Below are 26,907 nucleotides of genomic sequence, written 5' to 3'. Positions count from 1 at the left end.
CCTCTCACCATCCTTGAACCTTAGGAAAGACATTATGTCATAAAAATGGACTCTTCTCTAATTAATTCATAGAAAAACCTTTCTTTGAATGAACACACACATCCTTCAGGTAATTGTGTGTATTATTACTGGTCTTGTATATGTTCTTTTGTATTGTATACTGTTTTATGCATGCTTATGATAGATCACTAGTTAATATCACCTCACTTATACCATGTTTGGTCTGGCTGGTGTACGGATGATCTAATTGTGAATGTTTATTATATGCTGACACCCATGCAACATATTAGTGTTCTAAGGATCTTTAATAGTTTGTATATCCACTTACAATCGAGTCTATATGCAAATTACCATGCTTGGAGACAGTTGTAAACTTTCCCTCCAAAAGTTCAAGACACCATTGGCACTTTGACACCCGAAAGGAATGACCTCTATAGCAGATAAAGCTCTCACATCAGTGACCCGCCTCACAGTCTGTTGTTCTTTTAGATCCTAAGAGGATGAGGAGGATGTGAGCTCCTCAGCGACCCTTAAGTTTTTACGCCAGGCCTTGCGGCCTTGACTTTCCATTCAACAAAAGATCCTTGGATCTCAGCAGATCTCTTTCTTTCTCTTTTTCACTTTCTACCTGGGAAGAAACTCCCAATTACCACCGAGCCAGAATAACATCTTTTTGAGTTCATCATCCTTCAAACCCGGAAGAACTTGAAGAACTCCAACACCACCAAACCTTCAAACCATCAGATCTTTCACCCGAGACTGCATCCGGACACTTGTTCAACGACCAAGGCAATGCAAGTATCGTACATTTAGCTAAACGAAACAGAGGTTTAGTGTAAGCTATAGACCCCGTTATAAACCGCGCTGATGGTTTTACTCAGGTGGTTAACTGACTCTTTCCATAACTGCATTCTCTGGTTTCTCTAATGGCTTCATTCATCCACTTTAGCTCCCCTTTGTATGTACGTGCGAGTGTATGTTTATTCGTTTGTTTGTTTAGATTAGTTATGTGTGTTAGCGTTTAGTTAATAAAGGTTGTGCGCACAAATTACATGAATTTCTGGTTCTGCCTTGCAAATTAATGTCTCTTTACGGTTTTGACCCTCGCTGTGTGCTCTAATGCTTTAATAAGAAAGAATTTTCTGTGGCCATGGAAATATCCTTTCTTAGAGTTGATATGAACTTACACTGAATGTTCGCTGGACGAACAGATCAGTTGATGGCAGTTTAATTCTGCTACAGTTATTACTGTCAGCCGATATAAATAATTGTAATTAATCATAATTAATTGTAATTATTTATATACATTTCTCTTTTGAGCTAATTTGCTACAGTGTTTATTAGGTATTGTGAACTAACACTGAACAAAATCTTTTTTTAATAGCATTTATTATTAATATAAATATATGGCCATGAAATATTGGATTAGATCAACACTATAACAATATTGGAATATTAATATATATTTAATAGTGATTAAATTGGACAATACGGTTCAACATTTGTTCACATATTCTGTATCTTGAACTAACAATGAATAATTTTTAGCCATTTATTATAAATACATGGCCATGAAATATTGATTTGAGTCAGCACTATAACTATTGCAATATTAAATTATATATAGGCTTATAATTACAGTAGCACTTCACAATAAGTTTCAACAAATGTATTTGGTATCATGACCTAACAGCAAATAACTTTTTTTTAAAGCATTTATTAATAAAGGTTAATATTATTTTGTAAATATACTATTGTTTATTAAGTTGTTTTGTTCAGAGTATATTAACTTGAAATGTATTAATACACATAGAAATTGTTAACCTACTTATGTTAATAGAATCTTCAAATTATTGTTTATCAGTTTAAACAAAATTTAAACCATTTTGTAAAGTTTGCCATTATTATTACTTTATTATTAGTATTATTATTATTATTATTATTATTATTGCTGTAACTCTTAGCTTCTAGTATTGTGTGTCAGAAAATGGTACTAAAGGCATTAGTATCCTTAGTACTCCTTTGCATTTGCAAATAAAACAAGAATACTAAATCAGATTTATATCAGTTTTGTGCAAAGACACATTTATGTGGTGAAGTGTGAATGTAATGTGCATACAGTTAGATGGCAGTGAACATGTATGAAGTAACCAAATGTGAATACCCCATAATAAACTGGACAGAACTGTGTGCAGAGCAAGGTTAAGCACTTATGAGAAACAACAGTCATATTTAGCTGTGGCATGTATGCGGCTACATATTTGATGATATTTTGCCATATTTTCATTCAATTTTCTCAGATAAAGTCCAACTTCATTCCATTTATGCAGCTGACAAGCTCCGGTGATGTGTGGGTTTCAAACATTGGCTCCAAATTTACTGTAGCTGCTGTCGGAATTGCTCTTAGAACTCAGATCTGCACATCTGTCAGTCTCCCAGCTCTGCGGCATGAAGCCCAGAATTGTCCTTGTCGTTAAGACCTGATTAATATTTTTCCCCCGGTGCTCGGCCAGAGTGCTCAATAACACAGTGTTTCCAGCATCAGCGCTCCGTGTCAGGCTGCACCTTCTCTCTCTTTATCATAGTCACATTGTTCCATTATGGTTGATGGGTTGCATGTTGAAGGTGGAAGGATTTTTTTCTTCCCAAAAAATGGATCTTATCAATGAAGACTACAGAGAATCAAGAATGATGGGTAGATATCATTGTGATATTGGTATCAAATCAGTTCAGGACAAGAGACTAGTACTGTGGTAAGGAGAAGGGGCGGACTGGTGCTAAAAAGTGGCCCTGGACTTTCTGGCACAGAGCGGCCCACCACACCCGGTCCGCAACACACCACACCATAAACCCACCAGCTAACATAACACAATTCAGAAATAAAAATGCTATCTATCTATCTATCTATCTATCTATCTATCTATCTATCTATCTATCTATCTATCTATCTATCTATCTATCTATCTTATTGAAATTATTATCATTAACATTAATGAATGACTGGCATGTTTTTTACATTATAATTAGTAATTTCTGGTTTATATGACAAATAGTAAATAATTTCTCTTTTAGAGGGACAGTTTAATATCACTAATGTTAAACACCTACCATAATATCAGTCCATATGACACAATGCTCTACTTAAAAGACTTGAAATGTAGTGCAGAATTTGGACTGTTTTTTTATGATGCCTTTCTATTGGTCTTTTAGAAATCATTCTAATATGCTGATTTTCTGCTCAAGAAACATTTCTGATTTTTATCAATGTTGAAGACAGTTGTGCTGCTTCATATTTTTATGGAAAAGGTGATACATTGCCATTTAGTCAAGGGTAATATTAAAAAAATATATATGTATAAATTAATACTTTTATTCAACAAGATTGCATTAAATTGATTTAAGTGACTGTAAAGTTATTTATACTTATTACAAATTAATTATATTTAAAATAAATGCTGTTCTTTAACATATTCATCAAATAATCATGAAAAAGTTGAAGTAGGCTATCACAGTTTCCAGGGCCGCTGCTGGCCAAATGGGTGCCCTAAGCAGAATAGTATTGTCGTGCCCCCTCCCTCAAAAAAAAAAAAAAAAACACCTACATATAAGGGATCAAAATAGAACTTTAATAAAATATAAATAAATTGTAATTAAATTGTATTATTTATCAATTACAATTGTAGCTCTAGACAGTAAACTATGGCTATGATTTTATTAATACAGTTGTCTGATTGATTTTATGGTCTCAAGCATTCAGAAATCACACAAAATAAAATTGAGCAATTTTACTACGATAACCATGGTTAATTTTGGTAAGGGTTGTGATGTCCACAGGTTGTTGTTGAAGAAATTAAAGAGGCTGTAGCATTTGTATCACAAAAAGGTTGCCAAAAAAAAAATAAAAAAAACGAAGTAGATATTTGAATTAAATGTTTGGTCAATATTAAACAAGGATTTGATCGTTCTGTAAGTGTAACAACAGCAATTATCAGGCCTTTGGTGCCCTTTGCAGGCATTTGTACTAATGTAAATTGTTTATTTTGTATTACCTACACTATATGTATTAGGCTACATGTATTTAACAGTGTTATTCAATGAAACCATATGATTATTATTAATTAACTAATCGCCTCGTTGTTTTTATATAATACATTTACATAAATTCGTTTGTGAGATACACTCATTTTTATAAACGAGCGTTGTGAAGTCAAACCGATAATATATTGCTTTTGAGAGCAATATTGATTGAACAACTACAAAAGATAATGTAAAATAATCAGTTACACTACTCTAAAATCTGTAATTTATCATAACTAAAAATGCAGAAAGGCTGTGATAACACTTGTGACAATTCCTGACTAGAATAATGCAGAGGGGTATGTGGCATGCCTCACAGATGAATGGAGTGCATTTGAATTTGTGGGGTAATTTTGCTTTTGAGAGCGATGTTGATTGAAAAATAAATACATAAAGAACATCTCAGTTATTCTTGTGTAAAAACAAAACAAAACAAATACATAAAACAAAAATAAACCCCACTAGAAACAGATTCTGGAGCAGATGAGCAGTCGGAGCGTTCCTCGTCGTCGCACGCGAGTAACGTTAGTAGCTCCAAAACCTCTGCGTGCATGTATTTATGTTTTCATGCAGTCGTAACATTATGCACGCGAGTGTGTGATTGTGCTTGCATTTGTAAAGGTGCATTTGTGTGCATGTGTGAAAAAGAAAAAAAGCAACAGATTGCAATGATAAATAAATAAGAGTGATGAATAGAACGCAGCAGCAGCAGTAGTATACAGGTGCCGGTCATATAATTAGAATATCATCAAAAAGTTGATTTATTTCACTAATTCCAATCAAAAAGTGAAACTTGTATATTATATTCATTCATTACACACAGACTGATATATTTCAAATGTTTATTTCTTTTAATTTTGATGATTAGAGCTTACAGCTCATGAAAGTCAAAAATCAGTATCTCAAAATATTAGAATATTTACATTTGAGTTTGAATAAATGACCATCCCTACAGTATAAATTCTGGGTATCTCTTGTTCTTTGAAACCACAATAATGGGGAAGACTGCTGACTTGGCAATGATCCAGAAGACGAACATTGACACCCTCCACAAAGATGGTAAGTCACAGAGGGTCATTACTGAAAGGTGTGGCTGTTTACAGAGTGCTGTATCAAAGCATATTAAATGCAAAGTTGACTGGAAGGAAGAATTTGGGTAGGAAAAGGTGCACAAGCAACAGGGATGACCGCAAGCTTGAGAATACAGTCAAGCAAAGCCGATTCAAACACTTGGGAGAGCTTCACAAGGAGTGGACTGAAGCTGGAGTCAGTGCATCAAGAGTCACCACACTCAGACGTCTTCAGGAAAAGGGCTACCAAGCCACTTCTGAACCAGAGACAACGTCAGAAGCGTCTTACCTGGGCTGTGGAGAACAAGAACTGGACTGTTGCTCAGTGGTCCAAAGTCCTCTTTTCAGATGAAAGTAAATTTTGCATTTCATTTGGAAAGCAAGGTCCCAGAGTCTGGAGGAAGAGTGGAGAGGCACAGAATCCATGTTGCTTGAAGTCCAGTGTGAAGTTTCCACAGTCAGTGATGATTTGGGCTGCCATGTCATCTGCTGGTGTTGGTCCACTGTGTTTTCTGATGTCCACAGTCAACACCAGGAGATTTTAGAGCACTTCATGCTTCCTTCTGTTGACAAGCTTTATGGAGATGCTGATTTCATTTCCCAGCAGGACTTGGCACCTGCCCACACTGCCAAAGGTACCAAAAGCTTGTTCAATGACCATAGTGTTACTGTGCTTGATTGGCCAGCAAACTCGCCTGACCTGAACCCCATAGAGAATCTGTGGGGTATTGTCAAGAGGAAGATGAGAGACACCAGACCCAACAATGCAGAAGAGCTGAAGGCCACTATCAGAGCAACCTGGGCTCTCATAACACCTGAGCAGTGCCACAGACTGATCGACTCCATGCCACGCCGCATTGCTGCAGTAATTCAGGCAAAAGGAGCCCCAACTAAGTATTGAGTGCTGTACATGCTCATACTTTTCATATTCATACTTTTCAGTTGGCCAAGATTTCTAAAAATCCATTCTTTGTATTGGTCTTAAGTAATATTCTAATTTTCTGAGATACTGAATTTGGGATTTTCCTTAGTTGTCAGTTATAATCATCAAAATTAAAAGAAATAAACATTTGAAATATGTCAGTCTGTGTAATGAATGAATATAATATACAAGTTTCACTTTTTTAATGGAATTAGTGAAATAAATCAACTTTTTGATGATATTCTAATTATATGACCAGCACCTGTATATGTACAGCAAATGAAAGTCAAATGTCGCGGCTTGTGACGTCACCACTTGCGACACACCTTGGGGTCATAGTGCACAGAACGTGATTACGTCATAGTAGACGTAGTAAAAGGTATCTAGCAACCGCTAGCAACCTCAGATCTATAGATCATGTGTGCAAAGACTTGCAATGTTTTTTTTTAGTGCATTTTGTTGTATACGCATTTTATGCAATTTGTGCAGACTTGTGCAACAGGAGGATGTTGTAGACTTGATCTGACTGTGTAACGTCTCTGATTTTGAATGCAAAAAGAATTATTGCGCTACCCTTTTGGTTTCGGTTTCTATTGACTTTTAAACAGAGACACGCAAACCGGAGCGCGGGCGACCCCGTCGGTTTTATAGGGTTAATAGAAAACCAATATTTTAAGTATAATATTTCATATTATTATTTTTACTGTGTTGTGATCAATTCATCCTCCTTTCAAAAATTAAATAAATAAAAAGTCTTAATTATTTCAAACATTTGATCGCCAGTATATATATAAAATAATGAACTAACAAATTATATTATTTTTATTAATATCACTTTACTAATCACAGCACTTGAAAGCGAAAGTGTTCAGATTTACAATGTTCTAGAGTAAGAGATTGAGAATGATATTTTTGTTTTTTAGTTCTTAGACGTGAAATTAGAGATTTACAAACATTCACTCTTATCTTGTCTCATATTGTGATGAATAACGTAAATGGCATTAAGAAATTTGAAAAGGCCAGTAGTAGTTTGCACCGCTGAAAATTAATGTCTGTCGTTTAGGATTTTTTTTTTTCCGTAAACAGTTGGCAAATATTGCTGAATTGTCTCATCATGTTTAGCTGCTTTCATCTTACCTCAGAGTCAGCTTGCATTCAAGTGGCGCAGCTCAGCTCCGTGAACAGTAAATCCTGCCTTCTGCACTTTGATTGGCTATTTCAAACATTTTGACATTGACGAAGGATTTTGAGCTGCTGCACTGAGCCAGAGCACGCTAAATTAATTAGAACTTTTGACTTAAATGGGCCACATGGGCCATTCGTCTGGGCCGATGGAGGAATATAATCTACGTACACTTACTTTAATTCATTCTTTATATATATTAACACAATGGGCCGGCCCACATTGTACAGCGGCCCACCGGGAAAACTCCCAGTGCTCCAGATGGCCAGTCCGACACTGGTAAAGAGAGTCAGATGTTTAAATACTAGGTATATTAAATACTCCGTTATTATATTTAACATAAATACACTGTTTTATCTAATTTTTAAATTTATTTTATTATGTTTTATCTCATTTCCAGCAGTTAAACTATAGTATGATTTGCAACGTTTTAGCCTGTTGCAGGTGGAATTAAAGGGAAGGACATTCTCATTCTATAGAGCATTTAATTGGACAAAAATCTGTGTAGTTCAGGATGAGTCATCAGTATTTTTGCACATTTTTAAATGTAAAATGTTTTTAAAAAATCTGTAAAAGATTTCTGCTCAAAGTTTACTTATTTACTTTTCTAAACAATTAGCATTATACTCAATTCACAGATAATGTCAACACATGCAGTGCAACACATATGGACTAAAAGCCGCAAAGCCTTTATTTAGCTTTTTGTTAAATCATCTAAATCAATCAATCTGGCTGTTTGAAAAATCAAAAATAAATTAATTTTACAAATTTAACAAAATAATCATATTTCAAATAAATGCTGATCAAAGAATCCTGAAAAAGAGTATATTAAGCAGCACATCTGTTTTCAGCATTGATAAAATCAGCATATTACAATTATTTCTGAAGAATCATGTGAATCATCAAAGTATTTGGTCCAGTAAAAATGTAATATGTTGAAAAAATCTTACTATCAAAAACAACTTAAAAAAAAAAATGTTGTGTATATAGTTTGTATAAAATTAGATTTTAATAATATTTCAACATATTACCATTTTTACTGTATTGATCAAATAAATGCCTCGGTGAGCATAAGATACCACTTTCAAAAAAATCTTACCAACCCCAAAATTTTGAACGGTAGTGTAGTGTACATTAACCAATAATATCATGGCTTATGATCCAATCAATCCTAATGGACAAAATGAAGCTCAATTCCACATTATTGCCTGAATATAAACTGAAAATAAACTTAAATGCATCATATTACGTAAGGTAATTGTGTTGTGAATGCATGTTACACATGGGTTATAGTGTTTTTTTTTTAGCTCTTTACAAATCATTATGCCTCTGTTGTTTTTGGATAAACACATGTAATGAGCACAATTTAGATCTCAGTGACACAGGAATCCTCTCTTCTGACAAGCATGGCCAAGATAACAGCAGGATGACTTGGGGATTATTTTTAGATTCAATGAGAGGTTTAGGATAAATCCACACCCTGACATGCCTGACATGGTTAACGGACAGCCAAAGAGAGCTTAAGTGATGGAGAAAACAGGACAGAGACTGAGAAAATGTGTGTAGTGGTTCAGTTGAGGAGAAGGCTAGCCTCGGGACGGCCTGTTCAAATGAGCCTTTACACACCAAACGAACACAAGTCTACTAGTAATTTTGTCCTCCACACGTTTATTCAGATATTATCCCCATGCTGAATTATAAAGGAATCAATAAGTCTGGGTTTCTAACCTCTAGAGATGTTCCATACATCGTGCCAGACACATTTTGCATGCTATTTTCCTGAGTCAATGTTATTTATACTCAATATCAGAGCTGCATGACGTCACACCCGAGCTGACCGTGTTCAAGTACATAAGTCAGAAAAAAAGATGGATTTGACTATTGATATCAGTACCAGTCTATAAAAACACACAAAAAAGCGGTATTTTGCCCCAAAGTATCATGTCCACAGATAGAGGTTGGATAGTACTGTGTGAACCAGTTAGTTTAAATTTTAGACAGACTAACAGAAATGGTAATAAATAGTATATTACTGCTGTTTCACTTCTGTTAATGCACTGAGCATGGATTCTGAAGTCAGGTTTGTTGTGCTTCCTCAGAGAACTGCTCCCCGGGCTCCACAGCATAAATGGCTGCCCACTGCTCCGGGTGTGTGTTAACGGTGTGTGCGTGTTCACTGCTGTGTGTGTGCACTTTGGATGGGATAAAGTGCAGAGCACAAATTCAGAGTATGAACTCAGAATTTCCCAGTACAAATGGAATATACCTGGTGTAGAACTTGTGATTATCCAATGGGACACACTTACAACATAATGTTGTAATAATGTAAGCAGTTTTAACAGAGTTTTATTTACACATTTTGTACATTTTAAATATTTTGCACATCTATATTTCTGTTCCATAGTATGACACAATTTAATTGCATCTCCATATCTGAGGCTGATGCGATATGCATCTCAATGCATAGCCAGCGATACGAAGATAGATATGAAGCAGCTACTGATGCGATATTCACCCCTATTACGATGCAGCGCGATCCAATTTCGATTCAGTTCAACACGATGCAATTCAATGCAATACGATACAATGTAAAAAAAACATGATGCTGTAATTCAATAAGGTACAGATAGTTCGCTTTCATTTCTTTGGTTCAGACAGACAACAAATCATACATAACCTAACCCTTCTGACTTCTAACGTCTCAGTCTCTGTAGTGTTGTGATACTTCATATTCACGTAGCAGCAGTGGTGATGAGAGAATGCACTTGAAATAAATCTACATATAAAATATTGGTCACAAATTATTGGTCACTTTATAAATAATAAAAGTATAGCATTTACCAATAATTCTATAAAATAAAATAAAATAAAATTAATTGTTTTTACCAGTGCAAATATGTTAGATTGCATTGCGATACAAATGCCAACTTTTTTCGATGCTCACTTTGTAAATCGATGCATCGTACACATACTCATCTCTGCACCAACAAAATATGCAACACCTTATGTTTTACGCAGATTAGATGTAATATCTAATAAAAGGTTTCCCCAACATATCTTGATTTTAGGGCACGTGCTAGCGGAAACCAAACCTAAATGATGGGATATGCTCCAAAGCGGTACTAGAGATGCTTATATGTATTTAGTGTGCGTTCAAGGCACTGAGTTTTGACATTTCTCAGACCTGGGACAGTCTTGTGAACACACACTTCCTGTCACATGCATTGATTTAGCCAAGACCATACAAGTGTGGGTTTCGGGACAGGCCTAGTTTCTGTCCACTTCACAGAGCACAGATCATTTTTGCTAGTTTTTGGATCCGACGATGCTGTGTTATTTTGGTAGATTTGTAACAGCGCCCTCTACTGTATAACAGTGAAAACACAGATTGTCAGAATAGCTTGTCAATGGTGGGAAAGCATTGTGTCACAAGCAAAGAAAAAAAAAAAAAATTGTAAATGGTGGACAAAGCATTAAATGCCACTCTGCATCCAGTAGTCTGTTGAAAAAAATCAACTGTGCTTCATTTGAAATCCTTCCCGTAGTATTTCATTTTGTTCTGTGTGGTTATTGTCAGCTCAAAAGTGCTCAAGGATAAAGCCGCTCTTCAGCGAATCCTGTGGAGGCCAACACTGAAGGACTCCTCAGAGATGCGAAGCCTCCTAAACAGGCGGGTAACAATTAGCAAGTGAGAGGAGAAGGTCCTGTTGAGTGTTTTACTGTTGATGTCTCCATGGCGGAGGAGCCAGCATACGTGTGCGGCCTGTGGAGAAACCACAGAGATTGAGGTGACCATGGTTCCTCTGTGCAGGCTGCACCATGGCGGTTTTATTCTCATTTGTATTCTGCTTTAAGAAGCCCTCTTTGCCGCCAGGTCAGATATCCCTGCCCATTAACAAATGACAGGAGGAGTTAACTTGACTGACATGTTTATTGTTCTCGGGATGGTCCGGCCTAATGAGGCCCATCGGCCCAGGGTGCTGGGATTACGCTGGCATTAGAGGACACGTCCAAAGAGGTTCAGCTGTCCTGTGCCATTTAAATACGCCGACTGCACGCTTGTCCCGCTTGATGCCACTTTACCTCTGGAACTGTTTACCTAGACAATGATAGCTTGTGAATGATTCGTGGTCTCGGCCACTAATCATTACGTGAGGGTTGATACTCCTGTTTGCTCTAATGCTACACCTGATAAAGCACTGCTTTGATGAACTGCACCAATTAACGGACAGAGAGCTGAATTACTCAGATGACATTCTGACTTTCCAAGCGCAAAACAGCTGTCTTTTGTGATTTTGTTTGGAAAAATGTTTTGCAAGATTGCTATAGGCTTACTAGTTGCAAAATTTCTTCAATATGCATTGTTGGTCGATGACCTTACACTTATTTTTTAATAATGCAGTTCATAGATGAATTGATACAATGACTTGAATACACCTTTTCTTTGATGAGCATGTTTTTAATTTATGAGGTAGAATGAATGGTTTTAAAGTACAAAATGGCAGGTTAAAACAACTGTTCTAATATCATAATTAAGAAAAAAAAAAAAGTCAATATAGAAGGAAATTCTTAGTTTAGCATAGTAATTATTTTTGAGGAAAATAAATTACCTCAGTTACATCACTGCTTATTAGTGTTGTAGTCAAGACCATCTAATCCGAGACCAAGACAATTGTGTGTTGAGACCAAGACAAGACCAAGACCAAGGCAGGTCGAGGCCGAGTCAAGGCCAAGACCAGACCAGCATTGCTCAAATTCATCTAAAGCATCCACATTTACTGCCTGAGAAATGCCTTATTTTTAATCATTAAATACAATAATAAGACACTTACATAGCTGTTAACAATCAAATGAAATCTCTAACAACAAAATTAATCTTTGCACTGCAGTGGTGGGACAGAAGCTGCATCTGAATTGGTACAATTACAAATGCATAAATAATGTTGAAAATAATGTAAAAATTTTTTTTATAAAAGCAATAGGCCGTCAAACAGTTCTCTTGCTCTTGTGATATTGCTTATGTCATACTATAATAAATATTATAATAAAAATCCACATCTCATACACTGAAGCACTTATCCTCTCAAGCACTTTTTTTGGAACATCTTGCAATGTTGATATGCTGATTTGGTTCTTAAAGGGATAGTTCACCCTCATTTATTACTCACCCTCATTCCAGACCCCATAACGACCTTGTTCAAATAGTTCATGTGACATCTGTGGTTCAACCGTAATTTTATGAAGCTACGGGAATATAAAACGGGCACAAAGAAAACAAAAATAACGACTTTATTCAACAATTTCTTCTCTTTCGGTATTTTCGTTGTCTTTGCACACAAAAAGTACTCTCATAGCTTCATAAAAGTACAGTTGAAATGCTGATGTCACATGGACTATTTTAACGATGTCCTTACTACCTTTCTGGGCCAAGAATGTGGTAGTACCCTTGCTTTCTATGCAGGGTCAGAAAGCTCTGAGATGTCATCAAAATATCTTAATTTGTGTTCTTAAGATGAACAAAGGTCTGGAATGACATGAGGGTGAGTAATTAATAACAGAATTTTCATTTTTGGGTGAACTATCCCTTTAAGAAACATTTCTTATTAATAATGTTACCATTTCCAGGCTTTCCTCTGGTTTCTTGTTTACTGCTTAGAGATATAAAGCTGATAGCCAAGGGTTTTCATTTCTTTCAGTTTCGCCATATGCTGGGGGAAAAAAAAAAATAACCCTCCCCACAATGTAGTCCGATTGTGAAGTTTCACTGCCGCCTCCAAGATTAAAGGGTTAGTTCGCCCATTTAAGACATGAAGTTGTATGCAATCCTTACCAGCACTATAGTGCATACACACTGACCCACCCTTTAGTCACCTCCCTGGTCAGAGTTCTGGCCGCTGGAAGTTTTTCAAGATAGTACTCCCGGTTAGTTTCCGGGGCCACAAAACTGTGCGTTTTTACGTGAAAAAATTATTTGCGTTTCAAAGCTTGATTAATTTACATCACAAAAAACACGCCTGACAAAATTCATACCTCAGTTTTAATCGGCACTATTTTCTTTCCATTTCTATCAATCCGCGCTGCTGTCAACGTCAACAGTGCGCACGTTCAGATCAGCTGTTCCATAGTGTTTACACAATCGAATGACAACGACATAAAAGTAGAAAATGAACAATGGTGCGAACTTGTAAATTCCCAGGCTGTGACCACAAGAATGTGCCGGGATCACCGTTCAGATTCCATCGTTTTCCAGTTTCGGATATAGCTACGAGACAGCTTTGGCTGGTTGCCATCGGCTACTCTGCGGGAGCTAAAATATCGAGAATCAAGGATTTCCGTGTGTGCAGTGCTCACTTCAGCGAAGACGATTACATCCCCAACCAAGGAGGAAAAAGAAAAAAAATGATTTTAAAGAGTTTTGCTGTACCAGTACCACGGGTAAGCTCTATTTACTAACTTTATGATCCAATGTCTAAACTGTACGGTAAACAAGCTGAAAATTACTTTCATCATCATCTGTTCCGTCTGACATTGTGCTAAAATTGGTTTCGTCATCAGAAGTTTCGTAGTCAGACATGTTGTCAGCGAGTCGCGCTATCAACAGCTGATCTGAACGTGTGTACTGTTGACGTTGACAGCAGCGCGGATTGATAGAAATGGAAAGAAAATAGTGCCGATTAAAACTGAGGTATGAATTTTGTCAGGCGTGTTTTTTGTGATGTAAATTATTCAAGCTTTGAAACGCAAATAATTTTTTCACGTAAAAACGCACAGTTTTGAGGCCCCGGAAACTAACCGGGAGTACTATCTTGAAAAACTTCCAGCGGCCAGAACTCTGACCAGGGAGGTGACTAAAGGGTGGGTCAGTGTGTATGCACTATAGTGCTGGTAAGGATTTCATACAACTTCATGTCTTAAATGGGCAAACTAACCCTTTAAGGATTGGTTGAAGTGGTTACACATTTGAATGCAACTTCCAAGTGTTTAGCATCAGTTTGGTAAAGATTTTTTCCCATCCTTCCTTTTTATGTATTTATTGCCAGTCTGTTTGTTTTCCTGCAGTATTGTTATTATATGCTTCAGCACATCAAAACAGACGGTAGTTTTTGATGTTTGTCCAAGAGACCCAGGGAAATATCTGGATATACCATGTGTTTTCAAAACTCACTTCTTTTCCACACGTGTTCCTTTTCCCCTCTTTTAAGACAGTGCTTCTTAAACCTGTCAAGAGGGCTCCCAACCACTGCACATTTTATACTATGGTAAGTGCATAGCTACTCTCCTGTAGTCTTGGGGCAGAGGCTCTATGATTTTGTGGCAAGATCTGGAGTGGAAGTGATTAACGAGCATCTTAATTGGTGCAAGTGTGTCTTCTTAGTCCTAGTGCTTGCCTTCGCTCGACCCTGAACTGTAGTAAACCTTGAGGGTGGCCAGAACACAGGCTTTAGCTGTAACAAAGGGGAAGGCAATAATTATTCTGCAAGTGCAAGTCTTTTCTTCAGGTTTTTAATGTCAAAGAACAAAATCCAAACCTTGTGATCAGGGGAATTCTCTGTCAGTGAATAACATTGTGAATGACCTTGATTTGATATAATTAACAAAACCTTTCCTGTGCTTAGATTGTAAGTGCAAACATCAAATAATTTATTATGGCTAAACAGAAAAATATGTTTTATGAAGATGATTACTGGGGTGTCATGACATCAGATTTTTCACCGTCACCACACAAATTCACAACTACCATACATTGTGATATATATAGAAATCTTGAAATATAAAAATACATAAAAAGTAAACGATGCCATCAGTCAAATTCATCCCCCCCTCCTTTCTTTGACCAATAAATCACACCACTGCATACAAAAAGAACAATTACACTAAACAGAAGACACTAAAATACTAATTGTTTTAGTTAGCTGCAGAATATTTTTTATTTTATTTTATTTTAATTAGTTATTTGGCCTGGATAGTGAAATAAAAAGGGCCAACATTCAGCATGTATGTGACTAATGATGTTTAAATAGATACCTCACGGAGCTGGTTGAGACTAGAACTGAGATGGATCGATTTATGCTTATTATATACACATGATTAAGGCATTTTAATTGTTATTTTTGATTGCCAGTGTATGTCCCGGGGCCTTAAAAGATAAAAAGCTTGCAGCCTTGCACTAAAGTGGATATTTGAATTTTAACTGAGTTTATACAGGTCATTAAACAGAACAGCCTCTTCTGTCTTTTTAAAGACCAGCTCTGATGTGTTCAGTCACACTGAGAGATAAGCAATTAAACCATGCATTCAAAAATGTGTTTACTCACTCTCATGTCATTCTAAAGCCATGCAGTATTTGTAAAACAATTTTACATGTCCAGAGCAAATATTTTTTTTTTTTTTTTTTTTTGGAAACGTGAGCTTACAAGCTTCAAAACGGATGTTAAAAACACACACAAAAAAAATATTATAAAAAGCCATCCATACAAATCAGTACATATTATACTGAAGAAGAAGAGTTTTCTGAAGAATAGTTGAAAATCTTCCCCTCCAGTGATATATTAACTGCTATCCTAAAACTCAGTGCTATACAGATTAATGTATTTTAAATCTATCTTTAACATGCAGCTTATCTAAAGTGAAGATTCAGCTTGATTTTGTACACATGGATTATTTTATTGCCAAAGGTGAAAAGCTGTTGACTGTGGTTGTTCTTTTAGAGCTACCAATAGGTAATAAGTATTTACCATTTATGACATGTCACCTGTGTTTAGCGGATCGATTCCACACACTGCAGACCCATTCCTATTATAGATTTCCTGTCATTTCAGTGACTACTGTAGAAGGATCTGAATTATTTCCCATTCTTCTGCCTGCATCTTGGAGGACATTACAAACTAATTCAATGCTTTCCTAAATAAGAGATGACACAACATTTTTTTTAATCCATTTTCATTCTCTACGCAGCACTGTCTAATGCAGAAATGCCAGGAAATGAGAGTGGAATAGCAGCCAGCTGTTAATTTTGAGTTAACGCCGCTGAAGCGATGGCCAACCACACCAACCAGCCGTGCTTTTATTAATCACAAAGCTACTCGGTCGTGGCCTCAGTTAGGCCACACTTTTGTTTATCAAGAATTGTCTCCAAACAATATGCAGGCCTTTTTAGCATAGCATTAGGTGGTCGAAAGAGATTACACGTTCTGTGTGCGTGTGCCCGGGTTTGTGCTCGTTTCTCGTGTACGAAAGTGTGTGTACACGCTGCTACTTTGTCAAGTTCTTTTCTCAAGGAGAATAGTTGAACGCTCACATGACAGGAAACAGCAGGTGGTGCTTGTTCGGGAAAATGCAGGCTCAAATTATGGCGACTCACAACATGAAAAATATGGTGTGGAGACCACCTGCTTCTCTCAGCATCAGGACAATGGAAAAAGTGATTTATGAATAGTGTTTACTCATTTGGAGGCCTGAAACGAGGGCAGAAGTGTTGATGTCATTGTGGTGGGATAGACATTTTGAATTGTGTTGTGTCGTCACTTTTCTGCAAAGCCAACTGGGTCATGTCACCCAACCAAAGTGCTCTAGGAGTAGAATTTACTTGCTAGAAGATGCAAGCTTGGAGGTCCTTAACCACACGGCTGACTGCTCATAAATTATTAATAAAGAATCCTGTTTTGCAGGCTGCCAATCATCTCATGTAATGGTTGTCAGCTGGAGGTGCATGTAGCACAACGCTGTGAAAATGCCAAGGCGAACACTTTGTATAAATCGTCTAAATTGCTTGAAAATGTCATGGGCTGCTGGAACTTGGATGTTGAATAAAGTTATTTAAAAGAATAGAGGGATATTGTAGCCCCGACTTTCTTATGAGTATCAAAGAGTTATGAGAAAGGGAGACCTGGGGCAGCTGTAACATTTTTAACATTTTCCTTCATAACTGACTGCTAGCTGGCAAATCTAGCTGGCATTTTTGGTATAAGAGACATTTGAAACCGTAGCTGTGAGCCGCAGCCATTAATAGACTTATAATAAGAAAGGCTAGATCATAAAATTGAAATTAATAGAAGTCAGAGTGTTACAGTTGTAACAGTGATTGCTGGTAATTATATTAACACACTCTATCTGAAATAAGAGCATACCTTGAAGTAATATCATTTCTTTAATGCCTATATTAATATCCCTTAATCATCTTCATTTTTATATGGTGCTGTATATTTAGCTGTAAGGAACGTTTTATGTATTTAAAGCAGAATACATGGGGATACCTGAATTTTAATTGTTTGAAATCACACCATTGTGTGTGTGTGTATATATATATATATATATATATATATATATATATATATATATATATATATATATATATATATGTGTGTGTGTGTGTATGCATTTATGTATTTATTTAAGAATATTGGTGATTTTATTCAAAAACTAGATACTTTCATCAAATAATGTTTACATGATTTGCATTACGTTGCACATTTGCTTAGGACTTTTTGTTACTTTATTAAATCCAAACCACCATAATTAATACTTTTGACTTTTGCTCATAATTGATTTTTTTTATTATTTATTTATTATTATTATAACCAAATTTACGGTATTTACTAGTTGCCATATCAACACTACATATAGAGAAAAAAGTGTGCCAAAACTCAAAAGCCTTTTGAAAATATCGCTGAATATTTATTTTACCATGGTGAAAGTAAATTTCTGGCTGAAGTAAATTTTTCATCTCAGTTTTGAGTATTCATTTAAAATGAGACAAATCTGCTATTATTTTAATCTCCAATCTGTTATTTATCTATTTAGATGGTTTATAAATGCTTCGCTGACTAGCAGAAGACACTAACCGGATTTAATTTCCAGTCACGCAGATGGGGAACGTTGTAACACTGCGTTACAGTGTGCCCCGCTATTATTAGAGCTATGCTATTCTATGACATTAGCAATGAAATTTATACTATTTAGGCTACTTTTATGGATTTTATTGACAATACACAAGAAAAAGGTAAATAAAGACTGTCAATGTTTAATGTTCAGAAATTATAATTTCAAGAAATGTGAAGCATTTTGGCTCGTTTATGTGTCTCCTGTTCTATGAGAGCTGTGTGTGGAGGGAGGAAAAGAGTGTCTCTGAATGTGTTTCTTCATTTGCGCACTTTTTGAACTATACTCTATAGCTGTGTCTTGCGATCAGGGTTGTCCCAAGCATGGTTGCAATGTGTTCATTGTCAAACTCCAAAGTTAGATTATTTTTAATTCGAAAAAATGCCATTATTTTATTTTTAAAAGTTAATAATTTTATTGTATTGACAAAATATTTTGGTTTGTCTTGTATACTGTTTTTCATTAGATCAGATAACATTTTAAACTGTCATATGGTCATGTTACAATGTGACCCACCTACGGGGCATGTTGTCACATTTCACTTCTTTTCTTTATATATAACGAAAACCCTATTTACTGTAATTATGAAACAAAGCAACATACTTTTTTTAAATTAATGTGTAGAAAAGATTATACTCTGAACCCCATGTGGATTTACACAAACTCAGAAATTCAAAAAGTGTTAGGTTGTGCCCTTCGTTACCCTACTGCTCCAGTTTTGAATAGTCATCACAGGAAATGACGTTACCATCATTACACATTTAAAAAAAAAAAGATTCAATTTCAATGTTTTTTGGAAATATTTACATATTATCTTATGCTTTATAATTATTACATCCGCTCTAATTTATTCATTCATTTATTTATTTATTTATTACAAATTCAGTATAAGCAAACAAATGATTATGATTGTTTGAAGAATGTTCTGCAAATCGTCATTGCATACTTTCTCCCATTGCAGTGCCATCGTTCTGGGGGCTTGTAAATTCTGCATGGAATCTGTGTTCTGTGGGGAAGAGACAGTCTCCAGTCAACATTGAGACGAGCCATATGATATTTGATCCCTTCTTGACACCACTGAGGCTCAACACTGGCGGACGAAAGGTAAACCATGTCTTATGTGATGTCTGCATGGCTACAGTATCAGTGCAGTGATCTGCCTGGGAAAAGTAAACATTGTTTCTAGTGTCAAAGTGCTTTGATCAACTGTGAAAATGCTACTTTAGTGAAAAAAATGCATGTAGGTCAGTGGTTATGCTAGATTCAGAATGGTTAGGAAAGTAAAATTATGGTGCTTAATTTGAATTACTATTTTTCCACTGCTGTTTTTACAGTAGCTGATATCCTGCCACATCTCATGCTAAACTCCAACAGCATTTTTACTATTATTATGCATGCAGCTTTGACCTCATATCATTCGAGATGGTTTGTCATACTGCAGGACGGTTTAAAATGAACTAGTTATAGATACATTGGAAAAAACAAGAAACCGTTTTCACTCAGAAATTGTTAGTAAATTTCACAGGCATTTACAACTACACTTTGAATTAAACATGGTGATATTTATATAAATTGTGTTTGTAAAAATATCCATGTGCACATTATGCATCAACTAACCACATAAAAGTGCCATCATTTGTTTGTCAATAGAGAGAGGATGGCATGTTTTGCATATTAATAAATCCTCTCTTCAAACGCATCAGCAGTGGGTAACAGAGGTCGTGCATGTGGCGGCACTAGAGGCAGAGATTCATACTCATACAGATCAGTCAGTGACTAGAGAAAGGAAGGATAATAATCCACTGCATGGTAATTTGGCCAAATCACTCTTGACATGCCAAGTCTTATGAAATAATTTGCTGCATTAATTATTTGTAATTTAAAAGAATAGCAATTCACATTGAAACAATTTCATTAAAGGGGGTTGTCCTAAACTAAAAAAAAAAGGTTAATTGCTGATTTCAGTGGTACAATTAAAACCATTAATAGATTTTTGCTTGATAAAAATATCAGCGTGGAAAGTTCAAGAGTTGCATGGGTTGAAAAGTTTAGATCTTTTTTTAGAGAGTGTTTCCTCTGATTTCCTGCAATATGTTAGACAAATAATTTTTTCCACAGGGATATTTTGGTTTCAGTTGCACTGGACTGTAGTCCTTGAGTGTGTTTGAAGTCACACCATATGTGTTTGAGTTTCTGTCATAGTGGAGTTTACATTGCCAGTCTCTCCACAGCATGATAAATGGACTAATGAATAGTTAAAGGAAATTAAAATGACCTCAGAATAGAAAACCAATTAATCAAGCGCAGACATGCATCAAGGTTATGTGCTTTGGATTGAGGGAATCACAGTTATTAAATTGTCTGTATTAATTGAATATTTGCTCTGCTGTAGATGAGCCGCAATTACTTAAAGAGCTTTTAATGAATTTAATCGCTCTGACAAGGGAGGAAGATGACAGTATCGTGTCCCTTATTGAAGTCTCCAATCAGCAAAGTGGAGAATTTGAGACATGAATATGAAAAGATGCCACATGGAAATATTTTCTCCCAGCATCATTAGCTTTAGGGCGCAGTAGATATGAGATGGGACTAATTACCGAAACGAATCAGGCCACATGCCGTTTAGCATAGCATAGATGTGCTGTAGAACATAGTGTAGTACATGTGTCACCTTCCTTTGTCAGCATTGGTAAAACGAGACAGAATCCCGCCCAGAGACAAACAATGACAGATACGATCTGCACACAGATTTTATTCAGTTACATGAATATCATATTAGATTACTCACTGAGTCAGCCTTGTCATTGCAATTTCATTAGCTTGGGTAGTTGACAGTGTGAGATACATTCTCTGTATAAACTGATGGCTTCACTTCGGCTATCAGTCAGCTTAAACAGGCCAATGTTTGAACTTAGGGACAACACGACTCTCGTGCAGATCACACGCATACGGTACACACCAAAAGAGACTCACCGTGATAAATAAATGTAAGCGAACACCAGATTTCTTGTTTTTCTTTTCTTTTCTTTTTCTTTTCTTTTTTCCTCAAATGACTTGTTGTTGAGCGGGACTTCTGTAAATCTGTTACTGATAGTAATGGTAATGTAGAGTCAGCTGGTCATTATCATCTGATTATACAGGTGTGATCAAGACCTCAGTGCAAAGCATGGGGTGTTTTGATCTCCCTGTTGGGGTTTATTTTGCAATTAGCATTGGATGACTGTACATTATTCTAATATTTATATAGCTAAATACATGGGCTTGGAAAATTGTAAAAATATTGTTTTGCTTTGCTTTGCTTTGCTTTGCTTTGCTTTGCTTTTGTTTTTGTTTTTTGATTTTTTTTGTTTTGTTTTTGTTTTGTTTTGCATGTAAAGAAAGACAGTGAGGCCCCATGTTGTTTGAACCTCAGTGTTCTACAAAATATCTGTTTCACAGAAGAAAATCATAGCGGCCGCCGTTTAAAATATCTGATTGCTCAGTGGAGCCATGTAATAGGAGGTGATGGCAGTGTCAGTTAGATATAATATTCTGTTCATTTGAGTTCAAGGATCAGTGATGTCATTTTTCCTGTAATCTGGCCAGCGGGAGAAGGAGATTGAAACCGTTTAACATGCAAGATGCATGTATGACCAGATGGGGAGTTCTGCTGCCACAGGGAGGGAACACTCCTCTAGCAGCACTGAATCAGTATAATTACTCTGGGAACACGGTGGAACGAGAAACATGGAGCCATGGGATGACATCTGTAGTGATCTGTGGGAACACACTGTTAGGGGTGTCCTATTACATATTCGGCCCCCTAGCTTTCGTTTCTCACACATGTAACTTCCATGTTGGCTTTGAACCTGAATGTTTCAGCTCTTTTCACTGTTTGTTGCAAATGTTTGCACTCGCATACTAAACCGTTTCTGTACCCTTGTTGCTAGCGGTTTATATTTCACGAACTGCGAACACCATGCCAAGTCGCTCCTAGACAAGAATTTACATCCGTTGTAATTCTGCAACTCTGCAGAACGCGCCGCTTACAGGCACGACTGCTTCATTTCCTTCGCGAACTTCTCATGTTGGCAAATCCTGGGGAACATTAGCATAAAATATGGAGTCAAATATTTTTGAATAAAAGTGCAAATGTAAAATATTTATTAAGAGAAAACGTTTGCTAAAGATGCCTCAACATACACGTGCACACATAAAGCTCAGCTATGTTTTTCATGGTGAATGTAATAAACCACAAAGGACACAGATGTTTATTGCTGAGGGTGAAACGCCTCGTGATGATGAGAATTGATTTAGTTATGCAAATTACTGATTCAAATTAATTAGACTCAAGTTTGTGTTGGCTGAACCTGCTAAGCTGTCACAGTATACAAAGCAGTTTGCGCATGAATATCTCAAAGGCTGCAATTATGTCTGTCTCGCTGCGGCCTCTTGCTTGTCAAGGCGCTGGATTTAATTACTGCTGGATCGCGTGAGCTCGAAGCCCTGTTTCCGAGTTCCGAATACACAACTTAAGCCGGCGTTCGTGGCTCGTCCATCTGTGTGGGTGTATAAATTTGAATCATAAACATGGAGCTAAAAAGGATTAGGAAATAATTAGATTCAATCACTTGTGTCCGCAGGAAGGAGTGTTTGTAGGGTCCAGGGGTTGCGAGGCAATCTCACTATAGCATGAGTCACAGGAAAATGGGTCACACAGAAAGAGGAAATGGATCAGCAGTCTCCTGTCCTCTATTCTCAGATCAAAGCCTGAGTTCTCCACCACAGCAGAGATTCTGAGTGCGCCTTCATGTTTGTGCAGTTCAGATCCTACTCCAACATTATGATAGCAGGGTTTTATTGAAATCTTCAGATCACTTTGTGCTTTTCGTTGTACCAAATAAGAACTACTGGGTGAAATCAATTGAATCTCAATTTCAAAGGACTATATTGGAATGGTTTTCTTTTTATTAAAACAATCAATAGTATTAAAGTCATTTATATAAAATAATGTTTAATAAATGTTTGTTTTGTTGTTTTATTTAGTCTTGTCTTGTTTTTGTTTTGTCTGGTTTTATCTTGTTTGTTTTTTTCCCCGTCTTGTTCAGTTTTGTTTGGTATGGTTTGGTGTTTTATATTTTGTTGTTGGTTTTTTGTTTTGTTTGTTCACTGTATAAAACCCACATACATGTATTCTATGTTAACATCCTGCCTGAACTGTAACCTCTGATTTAAACTGACTGATTGGACTGATTTAGAGCACTCTACAGGAAACTCAACTGTCGATGTGCCTTTTTATTGATATTTTTTACTATTAAATCATTTATATTTCTAATCCGTATTCAACTCACTTTATCTGCTGTTTTTACTTCTTTTGGAACAGGTTTCGTTAGTGTGCCTATCATTAGGTTTTGGGACAGAGCTAATGATTGAACTAGTGTGGTAGTGTAGTATGGAGATCAGGACGGTTGGTTTCTAAAGGTATTGGACTATGAAAGATACATGACCATCCTCCCCCAGTAACACCTACATTTGTTCTCTTTCAGTCTTCGGTAAATGCTATATGCATTGCCTTAGCAGCAGATTCACTAAAAGAATTATGCAACTCATGTAACAGCACAAACACATACAAAAATCAGTGCTTAGTACAATTTGCATGCCGCAAAGTCCTGGTTCTGAGTACTTTGTTGTGGAGGATGCGGCAAACTATAGTGATCTGGCATACTTTGCTTAACCAGCTTGAATCAACCACAACTAAACTTTACATTATCTTAAAAACTTATCAGAGATTTTTTTTTTGTTTGTTTGTTTCATTCCATAGCAAAGATACCCAGGTACTGCAGTATCTTCATTGCAGGTGTTCATGTCTATGAGGCTTATAATGGTTGTACACTAATGGAATAGATATGTAAACAAGCTGTGGACATCCTACTGTGACTACTCTAAATCCTTCATCTCGAGGATAATCTAGTTAAGACCTCCTCCTTGATCTTGTTTTAAAGATGCTAAGTCATTAAGAACTAAACATTGGGTAACATCAGCAGTACTCTATGCGGTCTGATTGTTCATTATCCCTGGTCTTTAAAACACAATATATAGTGTTTAGACAATTAACCTGTGGTCAGTTTGACATCAGTTTGAACATTACTCATGGTCAATTTGGAACTGTGACCAGGTCAGTAATCTTATTTAAAAAGATGATCTTACATGGTTATACATTTTACAACAGGGCATGGCGATATATAGATTTTTCTGGTGATCTTGAATATTGTGATTTTAATGCACTTTTTTTGGCCATTAAGTTTCCTAAAGACCATATCATAATTAGAGTAGTAGCAATTAAGATATTTTAAAAGCCTCTTGCATTTAAAATCATTTAGGCATAACTGCTTTTGGGTTGGTTAGTTTGGTTAATTTCCATGTACAGTATCCGTTCAAACTGTCATTTCAGTGAATTGATTTATAACCGATTCAATGTTTCCTTTTTGATATAAATGCTAAAAAAGGTAATATGTAAATAAAAATTGCTGGTTTTATGTTTTGATATATTGGTGCGTATAAATGATTCTTCGTTGTGTTAAAAATGTGTGGAAAACACAATTATCAAGATACTGAGTATTTTGTAAAAAGGTTTTTGTGCAGTATAGTTCTGCCCTAATTCACAATCGTCATCTTTGCATGCTGAACACAAGTGACCCAGTATAAAAAAATGTGATAGTTGAAATGTGTTTAATAATTGTTATGAAACTGGACTGGTGTTGTTATTCTTACATCATGTAATATCATCAGACTGACACAGAACTGCAGCAGCAAAATTCTGCTTTGTAATCTGCTAGCTACTCTCATTCGGTAGCTCTTTTGCAATTTATAATAGACATGGTAGCTGATATAGACTAGCCATCAGATGTGATCAGCAGGGAAATGTAACATATGTTTTGCATGTTTATGTTTGCTAACAGTCTGACAATGGAAGAGAATGACATACATAACCGATAGTGACAAGGGGTAGCGCAGTTAAGCTGTGATTCAGTGGAGGGAATAGTGTGTTCTCACATTGACGCTAGCTACTAATAAGGTCAATGAACAACCTGATTTAAAATGAACACATTACATCAGTTTTGTATCGCAACAGTTAGCAGACAATTCAGAACTCTGTGTGTCTAAAGGGCCTCATTCATTCCTATTAGTTTTATATAGAGTATTGATTTATTTGCCTAAGTGCATTTTAGAAACCTGTAGCATGGCTTATGATATACTGTACAAGCGTATGTAAATAAGCCAGTGGTGTAAATTTCAGTATTTGCAATGCGTATGGATGAACTCTGCAGCATTCCGCCCAAACAGAAACTGAGCACTAATGTATTTCAGTAAGTTACTGTATATTAAAACTATGCATTTGGTATCTGAATTTACATTATAATAATTATACATGGATGTATTGTTCTCAAGTTGAAATTAGCAAATAATGGAGCGAAGCATTGTGGTGTTTGTTGTTTTACATTAGCTGAGTTTGAGGGCCATCGATGGAATTAATTCGAACGCAGTGTTTTATAAAATGGATCCCATAATTTCATACGGTTAATTAGAATGTCCTTTAAAAAAAATAAAAAAATTCAAACTTATATACACACACACACACACACACACACACACACACACACACAGTAATCAAATCCACGCCTCAGATTAATCTTGTTTGGTTAAGTTGAGACACAGTACATCATATTAAGTACTATTGATCTAAAACTAAAACGATCTAATTAAGATTCATACCATTGTATATTCTCAACTACATCTGAGCGTATGTAATCAGTAGCGATTGTGATGATGCTTAAGTGTTATCGATCCCCATGATGTATGATCTTCACCTGCAGCCACTCATAATGAAAATATTAATGATGCAGCAGAGAGTTTCCTGAGGTTATAGTAACTTGTGATCATATCACCCTATAACTGATATACAGAAAGTACATTAATTAACTAATTGTAAGTGCAAAACTAGATGACAAAGATATCAAGTGACAACAGAGCAAGTTGTAAAATATATCTCTATATTAGCTTGCTGAAGAGTCTTATGGTGACTCCTCTCTTGTCTGTTGATTGACACATGGGCAAGAGCCCTCTGGTCAGCTGTCAGGATGACTGATTGGTTCAGAACACATAGAGGCCTGCTTGAAAATGAAGTCTCAGCATACTGTGCAGTATACTACACCACAGCTTTCATTAGTTGGACTTTCTATAAGAAGATAAAAGAGGGTATTCGCCAAGAATATTGCATGACTAATAGCATTGTTTATATTCACATGATGTGTTGTTTTAGAACCCAGTTCAATATTATGAGAATGAAGTATCAGCTTTTATTTTATTTTGTTTTATTTTTTTATTGCAATAAATAAGTTTGGTTTTTGTATTGTATGGAACGATGGGTCTCAGACAAGTAATTTACAAGACTTAGGACATCTGTTTTCTGTAAACTATTTAAGATTCACACTGGCAGTCCACAGTCCAAATATTATTAAAAATGATTAGTAATATATTAACACGTTTGAGGGAAACAGTTGCACTTTCAATCCTTTGTTATTTGTGTTATCATTTATTTTTAATTAAGGAAATCATGGGGAATTTTTATTCATTCCCCTAAGATAGCCCTCACTGTATTTTTAGGCATGTTAAAGTTGTTCAGTTCATTCCCATCTCCCTGGTTCAGTTTGTTCTTCTTATTGCTAGTAAACATGGTCCCTGTAGCTTTTAATATTATTTCTCAATTTTTTCCATCCCTATACAAAATTGGCCCCCAA

At 36.0% G+C, this 26,907-nt stretch overlaps 1 protein-coding gene across 1 annotated transcript in view; it reads left to right on the top strand.

The window, feature by feature from the left end:
* Positions 1-26,907, top strand: part of ca10a (carbonic anhydrase Xa) — a 164,898-nt gene that overhangs the window by 65,415 nt on the left and 72,576 nt on the right. The window contains exon 4 of the mRNA XM_058794485.1: positions 19,092-19,234. Coding sequence (XP_058650468.1) covers positions 19,092-19,234 — 143 coding nt within the window. The remainder of the gene's footprint in view (positions 1-19,091; positions 19,235-26,907) is intronic.

Source organism: Onychostoma macrolepis, chromosome 12 (assembly GCF_012432095.1).
Source record: "Onychostoma macrolepis isolate SWU-2019 chromosome 12, ASM1243209v1, whole genome shotgun sequence".
NCBI lineage: Eukaryota > Metazoa > Chordata > Actinopteri > Cypriniformes > Cyprinidae > Onychostoma > Onychostoma macrolepis.
This window is presented reverse-complemented; position numbering and strand designations above follow the sequence as displayed.